Source organism: Mytilus californianus, unplaced genomic scaffold (assembly GCF_021869535.1).
Source record: "Mytilus californianus isolate M0D057914Y unplaced genomic scaffold, xbMytCali1.0.p SCAF_7, whole genome shotgun sequence".
Taxonomy (NCBI): Eukaryota; Metazoa; Mollusca; class Bivalvia; order Mytilida; family Mytilidae; genus Mytilus; species Mytilus californianus.
In genome coordinates, this window is record NW_026262723.1 from 15,048,653 (window position 1) to 15,066,425 (window position 17,773).

The window sequence follows — 17,773 nt, forward strand, 5'->3', positions numbered from 1 at the left end:
TTGTTTGTACACCTATATTTTTCAGAGGAAACGAGTGTTGGTTAGATCTGTTGTACAATATTTTTTGTAGTTTATGTAATCCTTTTTATATATGAGCTGCGACGGATAGTAATCAACCGTAGGCAAATAAATATAAATACATCTGTTTACTTATTTCGGGTTGAAATAAATGGAGAATGTGTCCATTGGACACAGATGATGCCACTGGTTGCATATAACATTATTAAGGGGCATAACTCAAGAACGGTTAAAGTGACACCACCCAAATTCTAACTTGATCTGTGTTTTGTGGCATTAAGCATTGTGTATAAGTTTCATAACATTTGGTTTAGGCAAACTAAAGTTAGAGAATGGAAACCAATTTTGGGAAGTACGTACAGACAGACAGAATGAAGGACAAGGGTAACACTTAATGCCAACTCCAGTGAAGGCGGAGGGCATAAAAATCTCTATGCAAAGTCTGTAACTGTTTGAAAATTGAGTTGATATAAGAACCCTACAAAACAGGCAAAAATTCATCTTTAAAGTTTAAAAATAAATCAAAGTTTTATACATGTACATGTATACATGCACTTGCATATATGGTCAATTTCTATCCGACGTAGCTCATATTACTCAAGTCTTTCGTTGAGGTCATGGGATTTAATCAATTTCCTTAAGCCAGCTATCTACAAGAGACCTCAGAGGTGGATATAAATAAGAGAGCACGAATATCTAATATTGTACACTTTTATTACAATGTGTGTACATTAGTAATAATATGATAAATGAATTCAAATATTTTTTAGCTGCTAAAATGTTGATAGATGGTCATCTTCTACAATTAAAAAATTCAGGACAAATAATTAAAGCCCATTGGAAAGACCACATCATCGAAATGACCTTTTCTCTTTTAAACTACCTACATGCAGATTGATCATATGAGTGCAAGGAGCTTAATGGTACATGTCACTAACCAACAGACAATTAAACAAACAAAAATACAGAATTCAGTGATCATGATTACTAATTTTAACAATATATATGAATGATAAAAAATGACTCGCTCAAAATAAAGTCTCAAAACCATAAATAGTACTTGAGTGATGAAGTAAAAACATTAAATCAGGATGAATATAAAATATCTTCCAAGATCCCTTTTTCAGTACACAAGGAAAAATGCTAAGTGGTAAACAAACAACGTTTCAATTTATCTTCTAGCGATATTTTCAGATCATTCAGACAAGTTTACAGAGTGGAAACTCCAATGGATATGTAGTTCATTCTGTTTTATAAAATTGACTGAGACAAATTAATATAATAAAACAATCTTTTTAGAAAAATTGCCTACACTAGACTGGAGCTAGAAATTATAAAATTTCCACTCCTCAGTCAATGGTATCATAATTCATGCCCAAATACAAGCTGTTGTTCTTCACTCCTTCATAAAATGTTTAATCTTCTTTGTAATTCACAAAATCTGAGTAGACTCATTCATAAAAAATATGTCTTGTTTGTACAAAATAATTGCACAGGTTTAATTAATACAGTTCTTCTAAGATTTAATTCTGTTTTATCGTCCTCGACCACCTCTAAAACCTCCTCCACCTCCTCGTCCTCTAAATCCACCACCACCTCCTCCTCTTCCTCCACGGAATCCGCCACCACCACGGAATCCACCACCACCACCACGTCCACCTCCTCTTCCTCCTCTGAATCCCCCACCACCTCTGCCACCTGTATAGGAAATCATGATTAAATATCATTATTTCAGTTCAGTTTTCAGAAATTATAAAATCATATGGACAACTATAAAAATGTTCATGGTGACATAAGTCAATTGTAATTATTTTCTGAATGAAGAAATGGAATTCCTATATCACTGAATATAATGTACTAAAGACATATGAATGATAAAGCCATATGAATGATAAAGCCATATGAAACCAGTTTTTTGCAATTTATGTTAAGGAAATTATTGAACAAATGTTTGTATATAGAATACAAGAGTGCACATGCTGAAATGTCTCGCCTTCTTTACTAACCATTGATTTTATGTTGATAGTCCTAAATACAAAGCTTTACTACAAGTAACACATAAACTTAACATGATCCAAGAAAATGAGGTCAAGGTCAGATAAACCAAACGAGAAATACATGTACACCTTACAATCATTCAATAAACCAAACATAGTTCACCTATTGCTCATTGTTTCTAAGAAACAGTCTTAAACAAGAAAACTTAACATTGACCAATGAACTATGAAAATGAGGTCAAGGTCAGATGAACCATGCCAGACAGACATGTACACCTTACAATCAATTTAGGCATTAAATATAGTTGACCTATTGCTTATAGTATCTAAGAAACAAACTTAACCATGAAAACTTAACATTGACCAATGAACCATGAAAATGAGGTCAAGGTCAGATGATACCTGCCAGACAGACATATACACCTTACAATCCTTCCATACATCAAATATAGTTGATCTATTGCTTATAGTTGAAGAAAAACAGACCAAAACACAAAAACTTAACACTGAGAAATGAACTGTGAAAATGAGGTCAAGGTCAAATAAAACCTGTGAGACTGACATGTACATCATAAAATATTTCCATACACCATTTATAGTTGACCTTTTGCATATAGTATTAGAAAAAAAGACCAAAACTCAAAAACTTAACTTTGACCACTAAACCATGAAAATGAGGTCAAGGTCAGATGACACCTACCAGTTGGACATGTACACCTTACAATCATTCCATATACCAAATATAGTAGACCTACTGCTTATAGTATCTGATATATGGACTTGACCACCAAAACTTAACCTTGTTCACTGATCCATGAAATGAGGTTGAGGTCAAATGAAAATTGTCTGACGGGCATGAGGACCTTGCAAGGTACGCACATACTAAATATAGTTATCCTATAACTCATAATAAGAAAGAAATTGACATTACAAAATATGTTGACTTTTTTTTCAAGTAGTCACTGAACCATGAAAATGAGGTCAAGGCCAATGGACATTTGACAGACGGAAACTTCGTAACATAAGGCATCTATATACAAAGTATGAAGCATCCAGGTCTTCTAGCTTCTAAAATATAAAGCTTTGAAGAAGTGAGCTAACGCCGCCGCCGCCGCCGCCGGATCACTATCCCTATGTCGAGCTTTCTGCGACAAAAGTCGCAGACTCGACAAAAACCAAGTCCTCTGTGTATGTTTTTCATTTATTATGAATCCATACATATTATCTACATAAAGTATTGAATTTTATGACTGCTGATGGAAAACTTTGGCTGCTAATTAACATTCAGGTTTTGATGCCCAAGTTTCCAGATCAAACAATTAGGTGAGCACCTGTATAATAAGTAATGGGTTTTGTTTTCTTTCTTTTCTACGCATTCCCATTTGTTAATTAACCTTTGTCATAACAGTTTTTAAGGATTTGGTGAATTGAATTTTTTCATCCAGAACAAGTTAATACTATCATCCTTCCACATTTGTTTACTCTTCCTACCATCCAATTTTTTCCCTTCCCACTTGCATAGTGCAAATGCCAAATTTCTAACATGATTGTCATGTAGGGCATTCCATATAGAAAATCTGTCAGCAAATTAAATAAAAAATAGTGAAACTGCGAGCTACTGCTCACTGATGATACCCCCGCCAAAATATGCATTTGTTGTTGAGTGATGAATCTGAAAACGCATCACACGGTATAGCTAATTTATATAAACCCTAAAACCAAATTTCAGAAATCCTTATGATGTAGTTCCTGAGAAAGATGCGACAAAAAATATTCATGGGACGGACTGACTGACGGAGGGACGGACAGAGGTAAAACAGTATACCCCCACTCTTTTTAAAGCGGTGGTATAAATAGTGGTACATTTCTTGAATATTTTGATAAAATCAAAGGATTTTTATTTGAAAAAGAACGTCTATGTACATGTTTAATAATACAAACTAGGGTTGACACTCACAAACTAGTTTAACCCTGCCACATTCCTTATGTGCTTGTCCCAAGTCAGGAGCATGTAGTTCAGTGGTTGTCGTTGGGTTCATAGAAATAAGTAGATGTGGTATGAGTGCCAATGAGACAACTCTCCATCCAAGTCACAATATGTCTGTCATATTTGTTTTTTATAAATTGTTTTGTTATAAATTAGGCTGTTAGTTTTCTCAAATGAATGATTTCATATTTTTCATGTCGGGGCCTTTTATAGCCTACCATACGGTATGAGTTTTTCTCATTGTTGAAGGCCGTATAGTTGCCTATAATTGCTTACATCCACTTCATTTGAACTTTGGTGGATAGTTGTCTCATTGGCAATCACACCACATCTCCTTATTTTAATAGCCATTCATTTACATATGTATATAAAACATATTCATCTTTTGTTAAATTTCAGGTATGATGTAACATTTTAAAGATTTCAGCTTAGGCCAAAACAAATATAGTTCTATTTCCTGCCTTCTCACCTACTCTGACACATTTTATGGACTTCTTTAGTTCAGCACAATTTAAGTCTTTACTTTTTTTTTAAGAACCTTTCTCTATATATATATACATGATATACGTGTAGTATATATAAAATATTTAATAAAAATAAAATCATTTTACATACCTACTCTATGTTCTTATTCCAGGAGGCAGGAAACAAGCATATATTTAGGGGGGGCTTAATATGGGACATTTTAGTAAGAGAAATGGAAAAAAAACATTTATACGGTGAAGAATATTTAGAGGTAAATAATATTCCAACTCGGTATGACTGAAATTGTGTAAAATGAAATTTTCTGATTTTCTATTCCTGTTATAAATAGTCAACTACCAATTCACTACTGTAGAATCATTCAGTATAATACTGTCAAAATTGTTAACTAATCTTTGATTGGTTGATAATGTTAACGAGTTGTTGGCTGATGGTGTGAAATTTTCTCATCTAGATGTATGAACAATAAAAGTTATTCTATAGATACTGAAATTGTCGAGTAGATTAGTGGAAATGAAATAATTAATGAATTGGCATGTTAAATTCATTAAATTAATTTTGCATCTGCTTCATATATGACATACATTTTATAATATCTCTTAATAAAAACTACATGGTCTTTATATAATTATTAACTTTTAAATCATCTTAAAACATAGAGCCATTTTATTTCTTACTTCATAAACCATACATGGCATCATTTTCACAGAAACATCAAAATATATGGGAGACAACTCTTACCTCCTCTACCACCACCACCTCTTGTTTTCCCAGCTGAGCCTGGAGGTTTAGGTAAAAATCTTTGTAATGGTAATAGTTTGGCTGGATCTATAAAGAACTGCAAACAGAATAAAATATAAATAAATTGCTTGGAATAAGTGAATTTGTTAAAAAATGAATAAATATTATAACATAAAATGGAGGGATTTTACATGTAGTTTGCCAATTATTCAATTTTAACAGCATACATGTGTTACATTTTGATCTAACAAAAAAAATAATAATATACTATTTCATAGATACATGAGTCCAGATGTAGCAGCTGTTTCAATGTGTAGATTTAAAAAGTCATAACTTGTTTTTATGCATCTGTCAAGTTTTTCTTGTGTGCAAAATTAAGCAAATAAATTATAGAATGATTTTAAGACACATGACAGATTTCATCTTCAAATATTTGACTCCCTCTTTCTGCTAAAATCCAAGGTCTGGAGACATTACCCATAACTTCATCAACTCATGTAGAGGACTTTTTGTTGATCCCAACCATCCCTAACTTTCTGATGTGTGTGTAAAATGAGATCCGATATTAAGAAAAATACTATATTCAATTTTAGGTATCACTTACATTCAACATCATCTTAATACTTATATGAATTTTTTAAAATATTAAATATGATATGTAATAATTGGCAATCCGTATAGGTATATTTGTTAAAAGAAAAAAAAAAACATTTTGTGTGATTTTCTGTAGATATGGCACGGTGACACATCAACAGGGTTTATTTAAAATCACTCTTGTTAACGATTACAAGTCATTCATTGTGAAACACAGTGATTGCTGGTGACAGGACTGGTTTATGATCCTGTAATATATTACCAATGGAATATACAGATATATTTCAAAGTGAATCACCCCTAATCATAATGAAGAATCATCACAAAGTTTTATTCACAGTAGTCTTTAACAAAAATCTCAAGTAATAATCTTACCTTAGATAACTTGGCAAATGATTTTGCTTTCATATCATCTGATAATTTTACTGAAAAATACTTAAAACAGTTAAGGAAATTATTTCTCTCAGCTGATATCATGCATGTTATTTTTAGATACTGATGTCTATAAAAACTTAGTACAGTTAACCATTTAAAATATTGTTTCAAGTTGACAAAGTCAGCTCTATGCTTGGTAGTAAAATAATATACTTTCAAGTGTAAATGGCTTTCAATAACAACATAAAAGCATTACAACATGTACAAAGGTAGTACAAAAATTTTAACTACTATAACTCCAGTGTACATTTATAAAGAAACACATTTTAACAGTCAGGGAATTTATACTTAAATAAGTGATTTTTTAAATCACTTATTCAAGTAGCATTTTGTCCAGAAATGTTGCAAGAGTAGTCTTTCTTTTAATAATTACCTATTTTAAAAGTAGTCCAAATAAATCACTAGACTAATATAATAGTAATGGTCCTGGACTAAATGTGATGCTAAAATTATCAGAACCAACATCTGTGTGTATAGAATCACTGGTCATGTCAGGTGATGACCCTGTATTGAATCTGGGATAATAAGATGAAAATCACTTGTATCATCTCTCTATTTTCTTAAAAAAAATCACTTCTTCAAGTATCATTTTATTAGTAACTCCCCACTATTTTGAACAGCCACAAACAATTAAATTTTGGTCATGAACAGAAAATTTTTAATACATAATCTAAAGCTAAAACCTTGAATTTTATAGGAAAATTACTCTCACTGCTAGGAAAAGTCTGTCAAGAAAGTATTAGATCATTATAGAAAGCCTTTATTATAGCATTTTTTTCAACAAATTTATAATTTACAGATGAATGATTGCATCAAGGCATACACCTTGCTACTTAAAGAAGAAAAAGGTTTATTGTTTTCAGTTTACTAATAATTAGATATAATCTAAACCTCTATGTTTAAAATTTTGGTAAAACAACAAAATCACAGAATTTCTAATTTGCTAGTTAATTGAGTGATTTAAAAATCACTTATTTCAGTAATTCCCCAGACTGTTTCAAAAATGTTAATGTGAATAAAAAGTCAAAAATGACCCATAAAAAAACTACTAAAGGATACAGATTCTGTAATGGACCCAAATATTTCATCTACTTTGCCAATTTGTTGTTTGTTTTCTAGATAAATTGGAGCATTGAAATATGGTACTTTCTCATTGGTATTTCTGCAGACAAGGTCATCCTCACATGTGTGTTCCATAGTGCCAATCTCTGAAATCAATAGATATACAAATGTTAATTCATTTTGGCATTAATATGTTTCAAAACCTGTCCAGTTTTCCTCTTTTTATCATTATTTCATATTGGGGAGTTTAATGCAAACTATAACCTCTTACCTTTATTGCCAATTTGCCCCTGATTAATATTTGGATTGATTGGTTGGTTTATAACGCCAAATTCAGCACAGGTGGCTATTTCCTGGTGGTCTGTTTTTATAAGTGTAAGCAGGAGTACCCAGAGTGAACCTCCAACCTTTGGTAGGATCTGACAATCCTAGTCAAATAAGATTGGAGTCAAATTCACCTTCCACGTGCAGGATTTAAACTCAAAACTGCAGTGTTGACAGGCTAGTAATACAGTAGTGGAACTAATCAGACCACTGGGCCATCGGGCACCTTAATATTTGGAAAAGTCATCACTACAATGAACAATTTTTTTATTTGCAAATCTTTGTTTGAGATTCATCTTTGTTATCCTTTACTGTAAATGTGAATATTTTGGCAGTTTTAATGCCTAAACATTCCATCGGGGCACCAACAATAAAGTTTACAACTAACTTCTATATAGTACATGTAGTAGCTTTCTACAAACTATTTAGGATGGAATATATTCGCACATTTTACTTAACAAAAAAATCAACTAAAAATATCCTCATGTGAAATTTCCACATATACACAGTTTACTTTATTTGCCACAGCGTCGTCAGTTAATTTTCGACTTATGAGTTTGAATGTCCCTCTGGTATCTTTTGCCACTCTTTTACAGTATCATGGAAGATATTCTACAGAAAATGCTCCCCTCAATAGTTTCTGATTGGGAAGAAATCTCCCTTTTGAAGTTGAGTACTACAATGCTTAAATGCAATACATCATATTCAAAGCACCCTAGGATCCCTTTTAGAATGAAAATACAAAATAATGGTTTGATCTCACATTGACTTTTTTCAATTCTGAAATTCTGTTAATTGGTCTCATGGTCATGATGGTTGGCAAAATTGAATCTAATTTTCTTCCAAATGTGATCACACTCGAACCAAGCAAGTTTTGTCTACCAAAGTGCAAATTAAAATTTTTTTCAGTCTAAAATATGGATTTGTGAGCATTTAGATCAAAATTAGAAACCTCTGAAATAGCCAGAAAATTTACTTTTGTATGTATTAATAAAGTTGCAAAATCATTACATAGCCAGATAATTTCTTTTTGTATGTCCTAATAAATTTGCAAAATCATTAAGTCAATTTCCAAAAAACTTTCGCTGGCTTGAAATTTATTCAATGGAATATACATGTTGGTGTTGTGTTTCTATTAGGCACTCAGTTTTTATAGATATAATTTCGTTTTCTACAAATTCAAAATTCCAATACATCAATTACCAATGACATATTCTGGTGGTCCATAGTCCTGTTGAAACCTCCCTCCTCCACCACCTCTTCCTCCTCCTCTACCTAAAATAGAAATAATAGAAAATGTGAGAAAAACAATCATTGAAGCAATCATGCTCAATTTCCATCTGATTTTTACAGTTAGTTTTTATGTTGTGCCATTAAACCACTGCCCAGGTTAGGATGAGGGTTGAGCAGCATATACATGTAGAACAAAAGATCACAGACAAAAAGTCTCAATTTAGTTTAGGGACAATTTTGTCCTGTTTGATTAACAGACTACTTTTTTTTCTTTAATTGTTATATATCTTTTTTCTTTAATTGTTATATATCTAACATTTTTGTAAACAAAAGTTATTATCAAGAATTTAATAATGATAAATTTAAAAAAAAAAAAGCTTTCAAAGTTGGCTTTTATATAGACTTGCTTCATTGTGCCAAGAAATATATGATTTGGAAAATTAAATTTTGATAAATCTTCATTTACTGTACATTTGTAACTTTGCTAATGAACAATTTCCTAAACTGTTAAACAGATATTATGAGATACATTCATTTATTCATTTCTGATGTACATGTATCCTTCATGAAAGAATGATAAATCTTTTGATTGTATTACTCAATTTAAATTTGAAAAAAAGGTAAATAACTCCTATTTTCCAAAATTCAGCACAACACATAACTTTCAGAAGTAATTAAAAAATCTCTTGATGTAAGGATTTACACTGACTGATTAATCTTTAATTTTTCTAACATGTCTAACATTAATTCTACTTTTATTCATATATAATGTATACCAATCAAGATTAAACAGCATTAAATGATTATAAATAATTACCGGTACATGTAGCCTCAGACATAACAACATAAACATACAATTGACCTTCAACATGTTTAAGATTTTTTGCCTTCCATATTATTTAAATTTACAGTTATACGATAATGATTTAAATAATTTGACAAGACAAACAACATTTTATGGTCAGACAATAGGAAACGAGGGAGAATAAAGGTGATTTTTTCAAAGTGGGAGATTTGACCTCTCCTTCTAGCACCAATCACGAGACTGATCATCAGACAATTTTCAAATTCTGAAGAAAAAAAATATTGGGATGTTTATCCTGAGAAATGAGGATTGACTGCTACATGTATGAAATTTCATGGTATTAAACTTAAAAACAGATCAACTTGAACAAGTTATATCAAAGTATGTCACGATCATGTGATCAACCCCTATAATCTAATTACCTCCTCTAAATCCACCACCTCCACGTCCACCACCAAATCCTCTTCCTCCTCCTCGGCCTCCACCCCTGCCACCACCTCTGTCAAATCCCATGATGCTAAAACCCTGAAATAGCAAAAATATAAAAATTATTGATAATGTTCAAAAAAGTTAGTAATACATCTTGTTCTTTTTATGACCAATGAAGTCTACTGCTCACAGTAAGATGACAACCTGAATTAAAGGACTAAGTCCTCATTATAATACATGTAATAGAAAACCATCAAAAGTCATACAAAGACACGGAACTTATATGGTGGGACATAAACATCAACCAAAAGATTGAAAAGCCATATAAACCTTCCACATCAACAGTACTTTGTGTCTATAGTATTTTTGTGCATTGAAATGATCTGATGAGTCATGCCTTTTTCAACTGATTCTTACAGTTTGTTCTTATGTTGTGCCACCACTGTCCTAGGGTAAAGGAAGGGTTGAGAGCTTGCAAACTTGTTTAACCCCATAACAATTTTACATACTGTTTGTACAAAATGTACCTGTCTCAAGTCAGGAGCCTGCAAACAGTAGTTGACGTTGGTAGCTGTCTATCAAAGTATCATCTTTCTTATACTTTTAATGTTTTGAACATACAATGTAAATCAGGCCGTTGATTTTCTCTTTTGAATTGTTTTACATTTTGTCTTGTCAAGGCCTTTTACATCTTCTCTAGCCAAGGGTTACGATCCACTTCACTCCTCTCTACCCTTGGCAGATTAAGCCAACATTTGTGATAACAATGTTGTGCCATCTATCGGTAGATTAAGGTCACGCCCATTCCGAATACATTATTCTTGACCAAAGGTAGCACTTGAACTCTTCAATTTGGAGCTAAAAACACGGTATCGTCTAGATTCTACACGCTTGGTAAAGCAGGAAACGAAAATATATGTTGACATTCATGCATTTGTGCGAGAAACATACACAGGAACTTCTATTGATTGATTAAAAACATTCAAATTGTCACTAAATATAGTGGTATGTTAAGGGATGTAAAGACTTGTTGCACAACAAGCACGTGCCAATTGTTTACATACACTTTCTACATTTACACATGATCATGTTATAGGCCCTTTTTGATTGGATGCAGCAAGTTTCGACTGCAACCAATGAAAATCATTACCTTGTGTCTCCAAAATTCTATCTCAATCCGCCAAGGATGGAGAGGAGGGAAGTGGATCGTAACCCTTGGCTAGCGAAGATGGACCTTTTACAGCTTATTACTTTTCGTATTATAGCAGTATGGTTTTTTCCTCGTTGTTGAAGGTGTATGCTTACTGATAGCTGCTTACATCTACATCATTTTGGTGTCTTGTGGATAGTATTCTTAATGGCAATGATAGACAAAATGTAGATGGGTACAAGTCAAATCAGCACCAATAGAAAAAGTCAAATCAGCATCTAGTCAAGCTGGCACCTATTTAAAGTCATTTCAGCATTCGGTTAGTCATGTTAGTCAATTTGGCACCACATATTTTTACCTTTTTATTTGAGGTATATGGGGAGAATAGTCAGTGTTCTCCCCAGGATTTTTGGATAGCACCAGGGTAACGCGTGTGAACAGCTTGGTGAAATGATTCATAAAATCAGTTGTGTCGCGTGGCGTCGCTATATTTCTAGTTACTGCAGTTTTTATGTCTCTTGTTTTGTTTTTATACTGTGGTACTGTGTTATGTCAGAATATTATTGGTTAAAAAGATCAATAAACAGTTTGTATACTTTTAATATTTTTTAAAAGTAAATAAAACATGATTCATTACATAATATTCATCTAAATTTAAAGTAATTAAATCTTTTATAAAATCCATGATCAATAAAAATAAAATATCATTCAAACAGGAACATATATATTGTTAGATACATGTATACTGTTCCCAGATTCAAAAGAGAACAAAAATGTTCAATTTAAAAAACTTTCTAGTTTCTAGAAAGAAAGTTGTTGTATGTGAAAGGATTCCTGTCATAAGGAGATATAAAATTAACAAGAACAAAATTGTGTTATAATTTGAACCAGTTTCTATCTTAAATTTTAATAAAAAGAAATTTTTCATAAATTTTAAAACATTTTGCCATAGATTTCATCTGGGACTATTATACTATATTAGTATAATAGTCCCAGATTTCATGTAATGTAAATACATTGTATTAACCTTTCTTGTCTTTGGTGATATTCAAACATAGATACAGACTTAATACTGCACTGAAATCTAAATCTTTATTTGTCATGATCCATTTAAAAAGAATTCCTAAATCTATAAATTTATCTTAGGTCTATAGATCTATAAGTAACTATATTCAACATGTTCAATGTCAACATCAAAGTCTCCTTATTTTCCCGCCTAAATGACTGGAAGTAGATATAAATAGATTTAACATGTGCTTATGGATTAAAATTGCAAGATCACTTCTGTTATTCATTAATGATCATATGGATATAGATATCCAGTTTGAAGGTACAGTCATGCATTTTATTTATAAAATAGAATAGATTGCAGTTAATTGTAAATAATCTTGAATATTCTACGTGAAGTAACTGGGTCATGTGATCCTTCCCCTTTGAATTACTTGTTGACAGTTTGAAACCGGAATATCATGCAATAATTGTGTCATAATTAAAGATAATTTTGGCCATGGTTTAATCAGAGACATATAAAACTATAATATAAGTATTGAGCTAACTTTATAATGTACAAAATATGTACCGTCGTCAGTGTTCCAGCTTGAATCTCAGGGCAGAAGGGTGCTAGTTGTCTGAAAGGGCACTTTAGCGTTATAACCCAGATTTTAAGGGCAATGTTGGACAGTGTATAAATTACCTTGAATATTGCGAGGCTCAGCTGGAGAACATTAGTTGTATTTAAACCATATTCAGAAATTAATGTGTTCTTGATGTTGGTTCCAGTAAGATTTTTTTTTCATCAAATTATCATACCATGAAGCAAAGCATATCATTCTGATGTTAATCTAAACAAACTTGTACATTTGGTATGGAAAATAATCATCAGAAATTTCAATGTTTTATAACTTATACCAAAATAAACAAGTAGTTTTGAAAGATGGAGTTATACATGCAAAATTGAATGTTGAATGTAATTAAATTATCTACATTTAAATTACTTGTTCAAACATATAGTATATATGTTATTGAAAGTTATTTATTATCTTTTAAATTGTTACAAAAAAGTATTTTTAAGTGCACACCAAAGTGCTCCTCAGTAAGGAGTTTTATAAATATAACAGGTGAGACAGGAGATGATCATATTTATATTGATGCAATTATATATTGCAGAAAGTATAAACAGTTACTTTTTTCTCCATCATCAGTCAGGGGTACTACTAAAACAAGTGATTTCAGAATCACTTCCTCGAGTGATTTTGGCTGTGAAATATTAAAAATTTTCACACAGACTTTTTAAAATCACTGAAACAAGTAATTTTAGAAGTTAAAATGTAATCACTTTAATAAGTGTTTATAACATTTTCTTAATATTTTTCCCACAAGCTTGATTTTTTTATTGGTAAAAAGACAACAATTCCATTGAAAAAACAACTATGTACATGCAGAAATTGTCTTTTGCTTGATAAGCCTGACACTTTTACAGTTTTTTTAAAATATGCAAAAACTGGAATAATTTGTAGATCAGGTCATAACCTTGAAGTAGATCATTCTAACTCTAAAGAAAACCAATCAGGTTACCTAATATTGTTGATCTTTGTCTGATAGTAAGAGTAGTTAATGAATTTTTGATTACAGAAAAATTCCCAAGGGTACTTTTAAAAACTTACTGCCCAAGCGCACTGGTGAAATTAATATACAAAGAAAAAGGGATAATTGATTTATGTAGGAAAATTATAGAAAAGATAGTGAAAATATGGAAAATCAATGAAATTAGCATTTGAAGATCAAAGAAAACACTAAAATCACTTAAATAGGTGATAACTGAATTTATCAAATCACTGAAATAAGTGATGATGAAATCACTTGTTAAAGTAGCACCCCTGACTGATCATTGTTAAAAATAAATTTGTTGAGTGCTCCATGTCAGGAGGATTATAAAATACAAGAAGTATTAAAAACAGGAAGTGAATCTATGTTCAAAGTACAAATTTCTTTGATTCCTCTTTAAATTTCATACTCATGGTTATGAAACAAAACATTTTTTACCAATGAAGTCAAAACTATGTATGCATTTAAAATTGTTTAAAATTTTATTTTTTATGTTATGCCTTCTGAAATAATTTTTTTCAGGTGTACATGCTGTACATAAACATTACAAATGGATAACATGTGGACATTTCATTCTGTATTAAATATCTAGTAATTGTTCAATTATCTTAAATCCACTAATTAGCAGTAAACAATCATTAACAAAGGTGATAAAACTGCCAAAGCATTAGGTATTTAACTTAATCCCATTGTCAGTTAATTAGTGTTACACAATCAGGTAACAATTTTACCGGAAACGCCGGTAGGCATAAAATTTTGAAATTTTATTTTTTTGAAAAGGCAGAGGGGTGCATTCTTTTACTTTTGAGGGCAGAAGGGCGGGGGTAAGGGCACCAAGGGCGGGCCGCCCTTCTATTTAGGGCAGGCGGGAACACTGGTCGTGTGTACAACTATCGGGTCAACACGGTTTGTGTACAAGGTATTTGCCGACTTGTCAGGTGGTGACTGAAGCCTTAAAATAGTCATCTTTGATCATAAAGTTATGATCTCTAAATTAAAACACAAAAGAATCATGTAAAAAGTGTTAATTGCATCGATTAAATCCAATCAACAAAGGACCTCATAAAGGTAAATCGATCACGTGGTGTAAACAATCCGTGTTGAACTGGTTTGAACTGGTCCAATTTCACCTGGAATTTTATACCGCACGGAAAAGATTTAACAAGTGGTTTAAAACTTTACCGATTTACGATTTTTTAACTGAAAATTTTAGCACCACGGAGAAAAATTATACATCGCGCTAAGAACGATACCACCACGGTAAAAAATTATACATCGCGGGCCCGTGGTCCTTTAAGGGCCTGGGGAGAACACTGATAGTTTAAATTTTTAACAAATCCATATTGTGGAATGTGAATGTCAATAATTAAATTCACTGACTTCTGTCATCTGCTAAAAATGCAAAAAATTCTTAACAGAACGCAGCAAAATTAACTAAAAACGTAAAATGTCTGTTTATTTTACAACCAAACACATACAAAATGGCAAACTTCCATTAGGGGCGGGTATAATACCTGAAATCAGTCTCGGTGAACACATGATTTGTTTTCTGGATTTTGAAAAAAAAAAAAAAAATATGCCACTTATCGACCTTTTCTTTCAGGATGTACAAAAATGTAACTGGCATGACTGGAACAACACATACATGACATATATTTTTATTTGGCCTAATTAAAAAACTTTTAATTAAACAAAGAAGATGTTACCCAAGCTGTTGATTAATCTACAGATGAGGATAAACACATATTCAATCATTGTAATTTAAATTGTTTTCCTGCATTTCCTGTCTACTTGTATAAAATGACTAACTTGGCACCAATTTTGTATGTTTACTAGCAATGTGCAGTTCATGAAATAGAGGTTCTTTTATACTACAAGTTCCAACAGAGATAATATGGCATTGTTATTACAAAGTTTCCATTGAAACTTCTGATGTGTGTGATTAATATACGTTGACATACGAAGTGAAAATATTTTTAAAAATATAGAAAAAACAGAGTCTTCAATAATTTACTTGCAAAACATAATGTAAATCATGGGCGCACAAATAACAATCTTATGTGCCGTATTAACCAAGCCCAAATTTGACTAGGTACCCAATTGACGAATCCGGGTCCGTTCGCGCCCAATCACGTTCGCCCCCATGCACGTTCGCCCCCTTTCACTTTCGCACCCTACACGTTCGCACCCGAAGTCCGTTCGCACCCTACACGTTCGCGCCCATTTTTTATTGGTTTTGTTTTTAATAATTTGTAAACGAGTTTTGGTAAGTGTATTGCTATAAATATATATTTTTTCATTGTTTCTAAATAAAGTGAGATTCTGACAAGGTTTTTTTTGTGTTATGGTAAATATATTGCTATAAACATTTTTTTCATTGTTTTAAAATAAAGTGAGATTCTGACGACCAGTATTTTATTTTTGTGTTGAATAATTTTTAATCATGTTTGGATAGTGTATTGCTATAAATAGTTTTTTTCATTGTTTATGAATAAAGTGGGATTCTGACACACGTGAGATCAAAGGAGCCAAGCAGTTAAAAACAATTATCTTTCATGTTTTTTTTTTTAAATCTTCAAAGTTTTACTCATACCAAGCTAAATACATGCAGTATTTACATCAACGCAAGTTAAAACAACCATGACAACAATCATGATTTTCAAACACTCAACAATAACACCAAATTAGGCTGTGAATAAATACCAATAAGCAGTAATCATACATAATTAACATTTAATATTTATTCATCAAATCAATTTAAAACTATATTTCATTTAAAAATTCCCGAATTTTTATTTATGAAAATAAAAATATTTTGATATAAACATCTACAAAACATCTAAAAAATTATCAGGTTTTTGAATAAAAAAAAGGGTGCGAACGTGTAGGGTGCGAACGGACCTAGGGGGCGAACGTGTGGGGTGCGAACGTGTAGGGTGCGAACGTGTATTGGGCGCGAACGGACCCGATACCCCAATTGACTATACCTGGTGCCGATTTGACCAGGTGCTGAAGTGACTAGAATTCCTGTAGATACTGCAAAAAAGGCATCACCATCTTAGAGCTACCTCCCCGTTTTGTAAACCTTCAGTAGGAAGTTTTTTTTCTATCATTAGTGTCAATGGAAGGGCAAAAGGGTGCCAAAAAAGGGGGGGGGGACATGAACCAAGAAATGTTTAGAAAATGTATATATAGCCATGTCCTGCATTTTGAAAGCTATTTCAGTAATCTTTTGCAGATACAGAAGACATTAATTCTATAGAATTTACAAAATCCAGATTCATCTAGTGAAGATCCTAGCATGTTAGTATTGTCTATTCACTATTGACTATTGTTACAATCCCTTTTTGATTTCTGTGATCATGATGGTAACACCTTCCTCATACAAATTTGTAAACGAAATCTGCACATAAAACTAGTAAGAATAATGACCAAGCAGAATATAACCTGATAAGCTAAGTAATCTTTGAAGAAAGTTTCAAAACAAAACCATGTGGTACCTCCGGTAAACAGTTTACGGCAGAAAGACGTAACACTTGGACTATTTTATATTTTATAAATTATTTAATTTTTATGGCAAAACAAACGTTTTCAATAGATATTTCATAAGAATTCAAGGGCAAAGTATTAATATATTATTGATTAATTATTTATTACGACAACCCGACATGCGGTAACCATTAAAACGCTTTATATATTGACCGTTTTTAGTAAATTAACAAGCATTTGAATGACAAAAACTGTAGTAAAACGTTGTTTCCCATCGTCTTACAGTTATTTGAGGGCTCAAATTGAAAGAAAGCCTTAAAAGCGAGAACAAATTAAAAATGCCCCGAGATGGAAGGTACCACACTTACAATTATCTCACAATTATGTTCTAGTAAAATGACTATATTACAAAACCTATGTAT

The 17,773-nt window shown here is 31.9% G+C and overlaps 2 protein-coding genes across 3 annotated transcripts in view; one reads left to right on the top strand and one right to left on the bottom strand.

Moving 5' to 3' along the window:
- Window positions 1-713: 713 nt before the first annotated feature.
- On the bottom strand, window positions 714-17,373 carry LOC127707890 (H/ACA ribonucleoprotein complex subunit 1-like). Of its 2 annotated transcripts, none has more exons than XM_052212648.1 (7): window positions 17,363-17,373; window positions 10,102-10,204; window positions 8,845-8,916; window positions 7,315-7,463; window positions 6,196-6,255; window positions 5,227-5,323; window positions 714-1,716 (listed from the first exon to the last, which is right to left on the bottom strand). In XM_052212648.1, the coding sequence occupies exons 2-7, from the start codon at window positions 10,190-10,192 to the stop codon at window positions 1,553-1,555; spliced, it is 633 nt and encodes a 210-aa protein (XP_052068608.1). In that variant the 5' UTR covers window positions 10,193-10,204; window positions 17,363-17,373; the 3' UTR covers window positions 714-1,552. The 2 variants fall into 2 exon arrangements, with proteins under 2 accessions (XP_052068608.1, XP_052068607.1); XM_052212647.1 differs by having other exon boundaries at window positions 17,310-17,372.
- Window positions 17,374-17,571: 198 nt separating this feature from the next.
- Window positions 17,572-17,773, top strand: part of LOC127710114 (probable ATP-dependent RNA helicase DDX46) — a 30,052-nt gene continuing 29,850 nt past the window's right edge. The window contains exon 1 of the mRNA XM_052215856.1: window positions 17,572-17,706. Coding sequence (XP_052071816.1) covers window positions 17,690-17,706 — 17 coding nt within the window. The 5' untranslated portion in view covers window positions 17,572-17,689. The remainder of the gene's footprint in view (window positions 17,707-17,773) is intronic.

Bases quoted from the DNA above. Each gene is read 5' to 3' on its own strand.
- LOC127707890 (XM_052212648.1), bottom strand. From the start codon at position 10,192: ATGGGATTTGACAGAGGTGGTGGCAGGGGTGGAGGCCGAGGAGGAGGA. The intron at 8,917-10,101 runs GTAATTAGATTA...TTTCTATTTTAG, and splicing joins AGGTGGTGGATTTAGAGGAG to GTAGAGGAGGAGGAAGAGGT. The intron at 7,464-8,844 runs GTAATTGATGTA...TATTGATTTCAG, and splicing joins ACCACCAGAATATGTCATTG to AGATTGGCACTATGGAACAC.